This window comes from Micropterus dolomieu, linkage group LG07, assembly GCF_021292245.1.
Source record: "Micropterus dolomieu isolate WLL.071019.BEF.003 ecotype Adirondacks linkage group LG07, ASM2129224v1, whole genome shotgun sequence".
In the NCBI taxonomy this organism is placed as follows: domain Eukaryota; kingdom Metazoa; phylum Chordata; class Actinopteri; order Centrarchiformes; family Centrarchidae; genus Micropterus; species Micropterus dolomieu.
In genome coordinates this window covers 13,166,820-13,181,545 of record NC_060156.1, presented here as the reverse complement: position 1 = coordinate 13,181,545, position 14,726 = coordinate 13,166,820, and the positions used below count along the sequence as shown (strand labels likewise).

Sequence of the window (14,726 nt, the reverse complement as noted above, 5' to 3'; positions counted from 1 at the left end):
GCATCATGTGCATGTAAAACCTCACACATGCCGGCTTCTTTCCGGTGTAAGAGCCTAAATCCTTGTGCAACAGTTACACTTCGTTAGAAAAAGGAACACATTTGGCACAAATTGAGAGCAGATCCTTTATTTTCCTGCAGCTCCCTCAGTCTAAGTTACAGACACTGACAGTTGGTGAGCTGTGACTCACTGTACAGGGGAAATAGAAGTTGTCCATTGGCTGTGTCACTGCATTGTGACATCTTAATTTACGGTTCTTTTACTCATGTCTTTGTTAAGGCACATACCAAAAATCATGTTGAGTATTCCGCAGTTCTAACCAGACCAAAGTTTTATTCCTCTCACCATTTATTCCTTCCTTTTGCTCCCATGCCACTGCCAAAGCCCCTTGTTTTTTTCACTGTTTTGTGTGTAGCAGTAAGAGCCAAAGTCACTTGTTTGGCAATTGACTGCATTCTGCTGCATTGATTTCCATATGAAATAGGCAGCAGCACTTCGCTCTGACAGCATGGACGGGTCCAGCGTTTCATGCTGCCAGCAGCCGTTTTCTCCACGTTTCTCCACACACATTCAGTGAGTGCAGAGGGCTGGGCCAAAACAAGATGGTATTGATGAAAGCTTGAAGGCATCTTTCAGGCGCCCCATGACAAGAAAGAGATGTTTCAGTGCCAGTTGACAGGTGTTTTCTTAATGGGTGGCTGTGAGAGAGGAACTTATGTTCCACTTTTGTTTTACCTCATTGCAGGATGTAATCCTTACTGTACTCTGCTTTCTGCTGTCCATCTCCAAAGTGCCTTTTTTTAGGGTGACACATCCAGTTATGAGTTTGCATCCCTGCTGGCACCTCTTTTGTGCCATTGTAATTTCACAGTGGGGTTTAAGGCGTTTGGGGGGGCTTCATTCTAATGAAAATTCCTCTACTGCTCTTTGTTGGGCAATAGTAAGGCGCCCTTATCTTCCTGCATGGATAGTGCGGTGCTCTCTCCTGCTGTGGGTTTAAGTTGCTAATTAGAAAAGACAAGCCTAGAAAGAAGGGAAAGGACAACATTAAATAACACAAAAACACTCAGCCAAAAAACTAATTAAAGGGACAGATCATCAGATTCAGGTTAAATATTCTTAATAGCAGAATTGAACCATTCACCCCGGCCTTTACCTTCTCTTATATTGATTGACGTAGTGAAATTGTGACTTTGTCAGGATGAAGACATAGAAATTGGAGGATTTAGGAAAAGCTACAAAGACAACGTTCTTTTCAGAATGTAAGAAGAACCTGCTCAGGAGATAGTGCCGTTGAAAGGTTCAGCTTCAGTGTAGCTGTCACCTTTCCCAGAAGTAATACTGTCAGGAAACACTGGCTGCATTTGAAAGCCTCATGCAGATTGGTTTCTCCTTAGCATATGTGGTTTTAAGTTGTCAGCCTAGCTGTGAATGTATGGCAACTATAAAAATCTTTCAATTGTTTTGCAAATGTTTACTGTTTTATTTTATTGTTACATATTTGACATTCAGTTTTTTAACGTTTGTGGTCCTGTACAGACAGTAGTGATGTCTGGGCATTCATACTTAGATGTGTTGAATGAGTCCTTCATTGTTGAGGGAAATATTGTATTTTTGTTAGATATAAGATATTGTATTTTTGTTAAATACAGCGCATCTAGCTGTTCTACTGTATGCAACACTTGTGCCTGCTACCATGCTATAGATAATGCTGAAACCTCTGGGATCACTAACTTTCAACAAAGGCTCCCTTTGAGCAGATTGTGAGCAATTTTATCATTAGTAAACTGAGCAGGAAAAAAAGGTTAGTCTCCTGGATACCTGCTGAAGGAGTTAAATATACAGCTTGTCTTGCTGGGCTGGCCGTAAAGCAGTTTGGTGGTGTGCTGGCTAATTAATCTGAGACAAAAATTCTTGATCGGAACGCATGCAAGGCTTTTAGTGCTGGAGCACAGGCAATGAATCCACAACTGTTGTGGAAGTTCATCCATCTTTAAAAGAGAACATTACATAAAGGAGATGATAAACCTGTGACTCTAAATGCAATAATTGTCTCATTCACACATCTATCAACCTTAAAGACATTAAATTTTTTGCTTAGGTAAACACACATGGCCTAAAAATGTTATACCATGTTTAAATAATTCCTTAGAACTAGTAACTTAAGCCATTATAGTGGGATTATATAGCTAAAGCTATGGGGTACTGCAACATTTGATTTGAGATAAGAAACCCCAATATTTATTTACAAGTATAAACATTTTTGATCAAGAAGGAAAGAATATTTCCTAAATGCTGGATAAGACAGCACACCAGATAGACCACCAACCCCATGTGTGCACCACCAGTCATCACCTCGTTGCTCTTCTCACGAAGAATTTAGGTTGAAATGGTTGCGGTACCACCCAGTACCACTATTTATTCCAATTACATTTCAGACCGGACAGGAACAGCATGCTCCATAAATCAGGCTGTCAGAGAGACAATCAGAATTGCACATTCCTATTTGGACGGGTCTGATGGAGTGCTCTGCCACTGAACTATGCTGCCTGAATCAATCTCTGCTGGAAAACGTCAGGGAAGGTAGAGTGGTGGTACCTTATCTCTACATATGCCACTCAGTGAGAACATCAAAAGGAGGCTCGGGATGAGTGCAGTGAAGGTTGTGTAAGTGTTGGGGGGATGGCTGGCACGCTTGTCTCCAAGGCTTGTCAATGCTGTTAACAGCATGCTTCATCAGTGGAAGGCATCGCTGCCCCCATATGCCATGTTTTTATTAAATACAGAGTATATATGAATGTTTCAAATCTCTTTTTGTGACCATATTTTTTATAGCTTTTTCCCCTTTCCCTAAGGACCCAGGATGGACCGGATGACATTTGTTTGTTTTTTTACATAATTAAACAAAAGGAAATATACAATAAAATGGCAAAAACATTGATGGAAAGTACTAACTATGGATAAGAATCGTAAAAGTGTGAAAGAAAAAGCTTAAAATCACGCACTGAATTATGCTCAATTTGAAATATGTGTAGGATGTGAGTTGGGGCAGTTTCGCTGTGGGACAGGCCGATGTATACCAGGGGACTGGCACTGTGACGGCACCTCAGACTGCGTGGATGACTCTGACGAACATGGCTGCCGTGAGTTACTCATTATATCATATTGTAGGCCTGTGTTTCTCAAACTGTGTGTGTGTGTGTAGGGGGGGGGGGGTAGATCCACTTCAGGGGGGTTGTGGATGTTGACTGGACCTAAAGATGCATGAATATGATTCATGTGGTGACATTAAACAAACAAAAGTTGTTGGGGGGCTTTTGATGGGGGGTGTGACAGAAAATGTTTGAGAACCACTGTTGTAGGCCAACATAGTACCTGTACTGTGAAAGTAAAAGTACTCTTCTTTAATCTATGACAATGCATCCATCAAATTTTGCAAATTGCCTATATGTTTTGTAGGTAAAACAATTATCTGCTAAGTAAATTTTTGTCAAGTTTAAAGTACAGTATTTCCCTAATAACTGTAGTGCAGCAGCAGTATATAGTAGCACAAATGAATACAGTCAAGTTAAGTACAAGTAACAAGTAAAAGTACAAGTAAAATTTTACTCGAAAAGTACAGTACTGTATCCACCACTGGATTACTGTAAATAATGAAATGCTCTTTGTGTATTCCAACAGCTCAGGTAACATGTGATGACAGTCATTTCCAGTGTTTGAGTGACGGCGAGTGTATCCCTGATGTTTGGGTGTGTGACGATGAGGAGGACTGTGAGGATGGCTCAGATGAGAGGCAACACTGCCGTATGTATATTATGTTATTCGAAATTCTTTAGGGGAGCTTCTATATGTTATTTATTTTTTATCCAGTTGTCTTTCAGATGAGTTGAGATTGAACCACCTGAACACTTATACCTATTTTAAAATATATATTTTCATCACATATACTGTATTTACACATTTAGTATCTGCTTGGTCCAGTGCTTTACTGAAACTACTTTTTATCACACTTATTTAAATGGAATTATTCAAATCCAGAATGTAATTTTTATGTCTGTCACTATTACATTAAATTAAATATTCCTGATATGTTGATGAAAGTATGTGGGTGTGTACAATAAGATCTTTTAAAATGAACCCTCCAAAGTGTCTGTGGGACTGAGGAAATGTGTTCAGTACCTATATCAATGCGCTGCTAAGTCACTCCCCAATCTGTTCCCAGCTGGAAGGACGTGCAACAGTGGCCAGTTCAGCTGTAGTAACGGGGCATGCATCCCAGGAGAATACCGGTGTGACCGTCTGGCAGACTGCTCAGATGGGTCTGATGAGAGAGATTGCCGTAAGTCTTCTACAGGGTGGTTTCCTTTTTTTTTATTATCTCAGTCTCCTGTGGCATTTTAATCAATTTGTTAAGATTAAGAGGCTTGCTGACTGACAGAAAGGGCCACAATATGCTTCTTGTTGTCAGAGGTTGATTGCAGATTCCTTGGTGGATTAGTCAAGCTGAAGTTCAGCTGCTATGCCATTATTGAGCTGACACGGTAGACTCACAGCACTACACACTGTGGTAATCTCACAATTGCATAAAGAATGCTGTGGCAAATGCTGTTGTTATGGTGGTGGCGTTAAATTTGAGTCTCCATTCGCTGAGCTTTTCCTGTTTTAAAGGCTCAAAAGAACACAGTTGTCAAGCTGATTTGAATGTATAACGTTATCCTGATGATGATTTAATCTTTCAGATTACCCCGAGTGTACACAGCTGAGGTGTGCTAATGGGGCATGCTACAACCGGACCCAGCGATGTGACCACATACTTGACTGCCGTGATGGCTCAGATGAGGCAAATTGCAGTAAGAAGCCAATTCTTATGAAATTTTAGTTTAAGTGGAAGTCATAGTTGAGTCTTCCAAAAAAATTTAACCAAAAAAGCTATTCCATCCATAGCATGACATCATCACCAAATCGATCTTTTTTGCGATTTTCGGTTGTGTTTTCTTTAGCACAGCACTGTAATACGGGTCTGTTCCCGTGTCATAATGGGGTGTGTGTTCCTCAACGCTACGTCTGCGACCATGACGATGACTGTGGGGACCGAAGTGATGAGCTAAACTGCAGTATGTAGCCTCTGTCTTTCTACCCTCTACCCTTAGTTTCAGATCTTTTCTGTGTATTAATATGCTCCACTTCACCTGCAGCATATCCTACATGTAGAGGAAACTACTTCACCTGCCCCAGTGGCCGCTGCATCTACCAAGTCTGGCTTTGTGATGGAGAGGATGACTGTGAGGACAATGCAGACGAAAAAGGCTGCGGTATGGGCACAACTGTTGGAAACCAAATGTCCAAAATCTAGTTAATTTTTACTGCTAGGACTAGAAACATTAGACATCGGGCTGGTTAAGGAACACTAGCATGGGTAACAACTCAAACTCTTTGTGTAAACCTGATTCATCTCCATGGTTGGTTTGGGCTGGCAAGACGCTATGCCTGTGCTCCTTTAAGTGTGTTATTCAAATGCCTCTTTGTGGCACAGATCGCGCAGCCCCCCAAAGGGCTTTAGAATTCCTCCACACGGCTGTGAAGAGTGTGTGTTTTTAGAGGATGGGCGGCAGAAGCCCTCTGAGCCCCCCATGTGACCCCCTCAAAGTTCCACTCCCCTGCATCGATTTAAAGTGACAGTGATTTCCCTGGTAATAAAGTCCTAGTCACAGTTTTCTTAAGATCAGTACTACATTCCTATGAATATAAGGCTGCCTGTCTTTAATACACACCTCACATATATGAACACTGATTATGTTTTAGTTCAGGCTAACACATGTAAAACTCTCTACTGTCCTTTTTTTCTTATTTTGTTTATCCTTTTCTATGCGTAAGCCTGCACAGACAAAAATTATGAATTTGTTTTGTCTGCAGATAACGTACCACAGGAGTGCTACCCTGGAGAATGGCACTGTCCATCTTCTGGCCTGTGTATCCCCATGGATCAGCTGTGTGATGGGACCGCTCACTGTCCCCAGGGAGAGGATGAAACTAACACCACTGCTGGACGCAACTGTAGTTAGTACCAGCACGACTAGTACACATTATGTCATCTAATATCACAGACACGGTCAAATCTAATAACTTGAAATAATGCAATTCACTAATTTGGTTTCTGTGTTGGTAAGGTATCTGGAAATGTGCCTCTCTGAGCTGTGAGCATCGTTGTCATGCTTCCCCTGATGGAGGGACCTGTTCTTGTCCTTCTGGATACATTGTCAGCAGCAACAATAGTCGCTCATGTATAGGTATATTCCTTCACTGACTACTTCACCCTGATTGACATTTGTTCTTTATATACATAGTTGCAAGGATAAGTTGGGATGTTCAGTGCTTGTCCATATAATAGAACGTATCTACTTCGGCTCAGTAAATAAGATTAGCAGTAGCTATTGCTAGGGACATCATTCTGTTAACAACACAGATGTTCAATCACAGGATAGTACACAGCTCTACCCAAATAAGAAAACTTGGTGCATACACTGACACTGTTCTTATTCTGACCAGAGCCTAATAAACTCAAATCAGGTTTGCAAGATCTAGAAGTGTTTTTGTTAGCATTCAAAAGTTCAGCACACAAACTGTTGGGGCTCATAGCTTAATTTGTAAGAAATGAATGGGAAAGACGGGAAATTTTGTTGATTTATATTTCAATACAGTTTTTTGTTGTTGTCTTAAAAACATGTTAAAAGTCTAATTTGACACAAACAAAAGAAATCAGTGTATAATCCTAATCTGCTGTGATTTTGGTTTCATGCTGAAGACTTTGATGACTGTTCGATGTGGGGCGTGTGTGACCAGCTGTGTGAGGACCGCATAGGTTCCCATCACTGTAGCTGTCGAGAAGGCTACATGCTTGAGCAGCACAGATACTGCAGAGCTGATGTCTCAAGTGAGTGTCATTTCCTCTCTGTTTGAACCGATTGTCTTATATACAGTATGCTCAGATTTTGAATGTGTGAATAATCTATCCAAGTCCCATTAGCATAGCCCCCTTTCCTGTTTGCCAATCACTGTGGCTGCTGTACTGAGCGTCTGCACTTCTTTCTGGTGCATCATTGCGTACTGAATGTTGTTTTAGTTAGTCTCTTGCCTTTGTGCAACATAGAAATAGTGTTGACTGAGAGGCTGACCTCTCTGCCTTTAGCTTTAGTGAAAAGATAGTAATAATGATAGTGGCTAGAAAGTACTAGTAGTATTAGTCTGAGTCAGGGATCTGAATTATTGTGCTACATTCCGTAAATTTCCTCTGATATTAGTTGAGAATGCATAGTAACCTAACTTTTTCATGCTGTGTTTTGTAACTTCTATTTTGTTATGTCTGCAGCTGGGGTTCCTTCTTTGATATTTTCTAATGGCAGAGACCTGCTAATAGGTGACATCCATGGCAACAATCTGCGCACTTTGATTCACTCACAGAACAGAGGTGTTGCAGTGGGAGTGGACTTCCATTATAATCTCCATAGGATTTTCTGGACTGATACTATTCAGAATAAGGTATTTTTTCAATCCGATTTCCATAGCCAATGTCATTTGTCCCTATTTACTACAATGTTTAGGGCACTACCTTAATGGAATATTTAGTTGCCCGGGTAAGAGTTTACAGGGAGTAGACCAGTTTCTTGTTGGAGTAAATACACAAGTTCGACTGGAGCTGGCCAGGATGGAATTCTTTCAGTTATCCTTTAAAATATCAGCCATGTTGATACTATAATAATGGGATAGCTATTGGCTCCTTTGTGGCTGGGTCATAATGAAGGGAAGTAGATGTGGAATGGAATCCAAATGGCCTAATCTTGAAACCTGTCTGATAGGCTGGTATGATGTTCACATACCAGGGTGCAATTTTTGTAACTTGATCTTGTTCAAAGTAATCGTGCTGTATTTGTTTTCAGTGGCACCGTCCATCTATATGCATTCTTTGGCCAGCTAAAAAGTCTTTGTTCTGCGTATGCTTTGGCTCCTCAATGGTTTGAACTGCAGCCACTGAGCTGAAAGGCTAGGACATATCTGTGACTGGGCGTCTGTGTATATCAGCCACCTCCATGGCAGCATGTCAGATTAAAAGTAGGGAAAGCACAAACAGGGCATGTGAATGCAACCAGAAAGGTTAAACTACCAGGATATTTCCACATCTTCAGTTTCTCTTTAAACAGGTCAGTTGAAAATCCTGCTTTTTAGACGTCTGGATCTTGTTTCCAAAGAAGCAGGGCTGCTAAGAGCAGCACCCCCCTAACCAGCTGCCAACGCTTCCAGTCTGAGAAACTAGTCCCATCATAGTATCAGTGTGTGGCAGGTTCAGAAAACCAATTTAAATGCTTCACAGAAATGAAACAAGACAGAATCATCAGACAAACAAACAAACAATCTCTCTCTCTGCTCTTTTCTACTTCCTAAAATGTGTTTCTTGTTATTAACTTTACACATGTGCGTGTGGCCGCTGTTGACTACAATATACTACTCTTAAATCATCCTCTTTCTTAAAAGACAGGTTCACATTCTTATACGTGTATCTTAAAATAACACTTGCATGTCCTTATGCTTGCTCTAATTGTCTCTCTTGTTCACACTACCCAAAAACGTGATCCCCTCTTGAAACAATTTCAGTTTAAGTTTATGTTCTGTCTAAAAATGGATCCCAAAGTTTAAACATAGCTAGTATGAGGTTTCAGCACTGTGAGTTAGACAAATAAGACTATATTCCAAAGTTGTAGTCCTATTAGCCCAAAAATCCCTCGTTGCATTACTGTGCCTTTGCAGTAGCTCAGCAGGCAAGCACTGTCCAATGAAGCGCCAAGAGTGACTTTTGTACCCACTTGATTTGTCTGACTCACACTGCTGAAGCCTCAAGCCTCCTAAATCTCAACTTTAGTCATTTTTTTTAACTCAGTACAAGGACTGCGGATTTTGTCTCCCATCACTGACATTGAAATCGATGTAAGAAGGGATTTCTTACATCGATTTTGTGGCCATTAGGAACAGGGGTAACAATTACATTGTCCAGTGAGTAACACCTTCGATGTACCTACGGGTGTGTGAGTAATATATTAAAATATACTTGACAAAATGAAAACTTATCCTTTAATATCTTTATTTGTGGTAACAGTGACCACCTAAGGGCTAATTTCCTGTCAACAATGGCGTCTTTTGTGTACAGGTGTTTTCTGTGGATATGGACGGTTCCAACATGCAGGTGGTTTTAAATATATCAGTTGACTACCCTGAGAACCTGGCGGTGGATTGGGTGAACAATAAACTGTATGTGGTGGAGGCCAGCGTCAACAGGATTGACATGGTGGACTTTGATGGAAGTAACCGGGTCACACTCATCACTGAAAACCTCGGAAACCCTAGAGGACTGGCGGTGGACCCCACTGTCGGGTAAGCACATCTCCCAGTTTCCATTCATTCATCTAACCACACATTCCCAAACCCCACATACAGTATCTGTCTTGCTCCATTGGCGTGGAATAATGGGGTGTGTGTGTGAGATTAGCAGATTGCCTGGGTGGATTAGTGAGGAGCAATGTAAGTGATGACCCTCATTGTAATCCAATAGTGTAGTTCAAGGGGGAGGAGAGCCAGGTGGCTACAGATAAATTGCTTATCGTAAGTTAACGTACAGCTCTTTGGAGAGATGCACAGCCACCCACCTGGGGACATAATGTGATGATGTGGATGCTAGACTTAATTAACAAGAGGAAAGTTTCCTATAAACTTTCTTAATTGAATACATATATTGTTATTTCTGTGTTCCCAGCTGTACAAAGCAGTCCTAATGTAAGCAGTAATGATCCCACCTCAGAGATAACTGGCAGATTTAACATTTAAACTCCTTTCACAGGTATATGTTCTTCTCAGATTGGGAGGCGCTGAATGGACAACCAGGCTTGGAGCGGGCCTTCATGGATGGTACCAACCGCCATGGGATCATTAGGACTAAACTGGGCTGGCCAGCTGGTATCACACTGGACATCGAGGCCAAGCGCATCTACTGGGTTGACAGTCGCTATGACTACATTGAAACCGCAACATATGATGGCCTTCATAGGTAAATATTTTTGTTGAATTTAAAGCAAAAACATAACAGCTAATAATTCTGTGGGGTAAACAAGTAGAAAGGCATTTATATTGTAATAAATCAATGTTTTCAACATTCTTTAATAGAAAAACAGTGGTCCACGGAGGTGCTTTGGTCCCACACCCATTTGGCATCAGTCTGTTTGAGCATAATGTCTATTTCACGGACTGGACCAAGATGGCCGTGATGAAAGCCAACAAGTTCACAGACAGCAGTCCTCAAGTTGTTTACAGTACATCTCAGGCTCCACACGGTGTAGCAGTAATACATCAGCTGAAACAGCCACATGGTAAGCCCCTCAGTGAAACAAATATGTCTTCTTCAGAGTGGTCCTACTGATGCAGCTCACAGTTCTGACAGTTTGATACAGATTGTCTGCCCTGTAACTGCAAGTGTTTCTAAAGAAAGAGCCATGAATAGCTATTGTTAAAGAAAGATGGATCTGAATCCATAATTCCTTTCTTGTAACTTTGCCAGTTACTGGGATTTTTTTGTTTTTGTCTCCAGTGTCAAACCCTTGCAGTGTAGACAGAGGTGGATGTGAGCAGATCTGTGTTCTGAGTCACAGGAGTGACAATGGAGGACTGGGTTACCGCTGCAAATGCCGCATGGGCTACGACCTACATGCTGATGGCAAGCGATGTTTTGGTAAGAGATCATTTCTCTTATAACACTAGTAGTTTATGTCTTAAACAGCTCTCAGTATGTTTCCTGGTTTAAAGTGTAAAATTATACTTAACGCCCTAAAGATGTAATGGTTCACCTGAAACTCACCTTTACAACAACCCCCTGGGGATTCATCTTGTTTAACCCTTTCTTTTGTGTTATGATGTTTTTCTGTGGCTGAATGTCTTTGGCATGAATGGCCATTTGGTTTAAAATGGTCCTCCGATTTCTTATCTACAGCTGTGAGGCAGTTTCTGCTGTTCTCCAGCCAGCTGGCTGTGAGAGGGATCCCCTTCAACCTCTCTTCTCAGGAAGACATCATCCTGCCAGTCACTGACTCGCCTTCCTACTTTGTCGGTGTGGATTTTAGTGCTGAAGACGATGCAATCTTCTTCTCAGACACAACCAAAGATATTATCTATAAACAAAAAGTGGATGGGACTGGTGAGCATCTTGTCAGTCTAGCTGTCTGGCTGTCTAGCTGAATTGTTTAGAATTTCCAAGCCCTTGGATAATTTCTTTCCGAGCAGAGAGCTCTACCATGTGATTCGGTCAGGCTTATACAGGGAGTTAAGGGAGTGCTTGATGGGGCCGACTGGTACTATGGAGGAGGGAGCGGACAGGAGCATGGACAGGGGAAAATGGATTATATAATAAACTTACATTTCAAACAAATGACCTGAAAAGGAGTAGAACAGACTAATCAAGAATGCTTTATCAAGCAGTTTTGATATTTAGTTTAAAAACAGTCACCTAAGCTTTGGAAGGTAGTTACTAACGTCAAAATCACGAGCAGTCAAACCACACAAAAAAAGAAACACCGCTGCTCTGATCAGTGATGTTGTTTTTGGAGCTGCTCTAGTTTTTTTTGTCTGGTCCGCATGGGGAAAATTTAAGCTGACAGCCTATTTATTTAAATGTGTTCCTCTTTCATCTCTGTGTTAAACGGTGGTCTGCTTTGATCTGCACAGGCAGGGAGGTACTGGCTGCCAATAGAGTGGATGGAGTGGAGGACCTGGCTTACGACTGGATTTCAAAAAACCTCTACTGGACTGACCCTCGATACAGGAGCATATCTGTCATGAAGCTAGCTGATAAGTCCAGGAGAGCCATCATACATAACCTCAACAACCCGAGGGCCATCGTGGTGCATCCTCTCATTGGGTAAATCTATAGAAGACCGATGAATTAATAGTATTTTTGTGACTGTTGTTCCTTGAAGCAAATATTGGTATTTTGCTTATACTCATTCACACAGGGGTTATGTTGATTATGTCGGGTCAAATATACAAGTATAAAAAAGCACCTTTGAGATATGTACGGATTCAGTGGATCATGTCTACATTCTATATCTAAATAAAAGAAATGTTAGCCAGTTAACAGCCCATGTGTACTGAATGTAATACATTGATTACACTTTAAGCAGTAAAAAATTGATTTTAAAAATGTTTTAATGGCATAAAAGTATAAAAGAAGTATTCATTGTTTGTGTTGACTTTATAGTAAATTAATATGAAGCTATTGATAATGTAACTTTGGAATTTGTAGTTTTCATCAGTTTCTGTTAAACCAACAGTGTATGTCTGGTAACACAACTTCAGGTGTCCTCGCCCATTCAAAAAAAGTCCTTAAATTAAACCCCCCACCTGATAAAAGGAATCATTATTTAAAACAAATTGTTTTTTCCAGTAATCTCAAAGTCATAAGGCCTCTGTGTCCAACAGCTGAGATTATTACAGCGTAAAGGGCAATATTGTAGTAAACACTAAGAAGTTGGCTTAAAGAGAAAAGCTCTATAATGTATCTCAAATAAAATCTAAATAAATAGGCTTTTTGTCACTCATGTAAAGTAGATGTTTCAAAGTATTAAATGCAGGCACATTTTCAAATGAAATATGACATTGACGTGCGTAGTTTATTTTATTTCGACAGGTATATTTTTTGGACTGACTGGTACCGGCCAGCGAAGATTATGAGAGCTTGGGGTGATGGGTCACATGCCCTGTCTATTGTAAACACTACCCTTGGCTGGCCAAATGGCCTAGCTATTGACTGGAGGTGAGTCAAACATCTTAGCCATCAACTAACCCATCTTAGCCATGTGGCTATAAGAAGAGCCTCACAATACACCATTTCACCTTCTTTATTACTCTTAAGGTTGATGTCATTTTTCATTGTTTTACCCCTAAATTTTGGTTGGTATAGCAATGACTTTTTCTGATCATTCCTCAGACCTCATTTGTGACTGTGACTTATTTTAAACTCTTGCTCTCTGCTCTGATCTCCATCCAGCGCAATGCGTCTGTATTGGGTGGATGCCTTCTTTGACAAAATTGAGCACAGCAATTTTAATGGACAGAACAGGATTTCTTTAGACCGCATTACCCAGATCTCCCATCCATTTGGTCTCACCATCTTTGAAGGTAATACATCCTGGCATAAACAAAAAGCTGCCTATAAAGTTCCTGTACAGGATCATATATTTGTTTTAAATAAAGAGCATTACGGTTAGGGTTACAGTTCTTTTCACTGCTGTTGACTTGAACTGTGGTTTGTCATTCTTGCTTTAATGATGATCATGTCAAAAGAGCAATTACTGTTATGTGATGAAAGATAAAAGTAACTGAGGTTATGCTCTGGTGCCCCTGTCCCTCGAAGGCTATGCATATTTTACTGACTGGCGCCTGGGTGGCATTGTACGCGTGCGCAAGACCGATGGTGGGGAGATGGTCATTATCAGAAGAGGAATCAGCCACATCATGCATGTCAAGTCTTTCAACTCCCACTCTCAGATTGGTCAGTAGCTTTATTCACTGCTCTTCTCTCTCCACTATTAATATGTAGCTGAGGCTTGCACTTGTCAGTCCTATTCCCGGTAATTACACTGCACTCTTCTTCTCAGGTTCCAACCTCTGCAACAGGCAAACAAATCCAAATGGAGACTGCAGCCACTTCTGCTTTCCAGCCCCAGACTCACAGAGAGTGTGTGGCTGTCCATATGGCATGAAGCTGTTGCCCAACCAGCAGACATGTGTGGAAGACCCTTTCAATGAACCCCCCACACTGCAGTGCGGAGCCAACTCCTTCTCCTGTGGCAACGGCAAATGTGTCCCAAACAGCTACAGATGCGATGGTGTTGACGACTGCCATGACAACAGTGATGAAGTCAACTGTGGAATTAGCAGTAATTCTTATTTTTGTAAAACCATTTCATTATACAGGCCTGACCTGACCAGAGACAAAAACAGTTTCATGTCCCTTTAAAAAAAAAATCAGTTTAATATTACAGTGTGTAATCAAGATCATCATCTCTTTTTACAGACACCACCTGCTCCCCCTCTGCGTTCACCTGTGCCAATAAGCGCTGCGTGCCTGCAGGATGGCGCTGTGACGGGCAGAATGACTGTTTTGACAACAGTGATGAGATCAACTGCCCTACGCGGGTGCCTGGAACATGCCCTGCCGATAAATTTACCTGCGCCAACCACCGCTGCATCCCACATACCTGGCATTGTGACACTGATAATGACTGCGGGGACAGTTCAGATGAAGCTGACTGCCGTGAGTATACCCATAGAGGCTTAGAATTAACAAGATTTGCTTATGTTACTTCTAAACACACAATAGGCAGAAGCAGGCAGGACAAGTAGCCCAAATTCATTAGATTGGCAGAACTTTATTTCAGGGAGCAAACTACAAGCAAATATGGTGGAGGAAGAAGGCTGTTATTAAAGGAAATACTGAAAAATGTATGCACAGTTTATCTTGAAGTGATGAATGGACCTACATACATAGCCTTATTTATAAAAACATAGACATGAAAGCTGGTCACAAGGCTACTGGAGAAGCATCATTTTTTAGATGCCTCTTTATCAAGGATCAGATAATGTGCGTATGTTGGATGCCCCACCTATGTCAGAAAAAATGGGTTACTCAAAAA

At 41.2% G+C, this 14,726-nt stretch overlaps 1 protein-coding gene across 9 annotated transcripts in view; it reads left to right on the top strand.

Moving 5' to 3' along the window:
• lrp2a (low density lipoprotein receptor-related protein 2a) overlaps positions 1 to 14,726 on the top strand; it is a 50,596-nt gene that overhangs the window by 2,920 nt on the left and 32,950 nt on the right. For 5 of the 9 annotated variants that reach the window (XM_046053145.1, XM_046053147.1, XM_046053143.1 and 2 more), the window contains exons 3-23: positions 3,036 to 3,143; positions 3,682 to 3,804; positions 4,223 to 4,339; positions 4,740 to 4,850; positions 5,001 to 5,114; positions 5,196 to 5,312; positions 5,914 to 6,057; positions 6,168 to 6,287; positions 6,803 to 6,931; positions 7,367 to 7,536; positions 9,197 to 9,420; positions 9,884 to 10,090; positions 10,207 to 10,409; positions 10,628 to 10,768; positions 11,027 to 11,230; positions 11,758 to 11,950; positions 12,701 to 12,844; positions 13,079 to 13,209; positions 13,445 to 13,582; positions 13,689 to 13,970; positions 14,108 to 14,347. In XM_046053145.1, the coding sequence (XP_045909101.1) occupies positions 3,036 to 3,143; positions 3,682 to 3,804; positions 4,223 to 4,339; positions 4,740 to 4,850; positions 5,001 to 5,114; positions 5,196 to 5,312; positions 5,914 to 6,057; positions 6,168 to 6,287; positions 6,803 to 6,931; positions 7,367 to 7,536; positions 9,197 to 9,420; positions 9,884 to 10,090; positions 10,207 to 10,409; positions 10,628 to 10,768; positions 11,027 to 11,230; positions 11,758 to 11,950; positions 12,701 to 12,844; positions 13,079 to 13,209; positions 13,445 to 13,582; positions 13,689 to 13,970; positions 14,108 to 14,347 (3,360 nt within the window). Of the gene's footprint in view, positions 1 to 3,035; positions 3,144 to 3,681; positions 3,805 to 4,222; positions 4,340 to 4,468; positions 4,568 to 4,739; positions 4,851 to 5,000; positions 5,115 to 5,195; positions 5,313 to 5,913; positions 6,058 to 6,167; positions 6,288 to 6,802; positions 6,932 to 7,366; positions 7,537 to 9,196; positions 9,421 to 9,883; positions 10,091 to 10,206; positions 10,410 to 10,627; positions 10,769 to 11,026; positions 11,231 to 11,757; positions 11,951 to 12,700; positions 12,845 to 13,078; positions 13,210 to 13,444; positions 13,583 to 13,688; positions 13,971 to 14,107; positions 14,348 to 14,726 lie in introns of those variants that run through there. The other 4 variants (XM_046053151.1, XM_046053149.1, XM_046053148.1 and 1 more) reach the window with 4 other exon arrangements.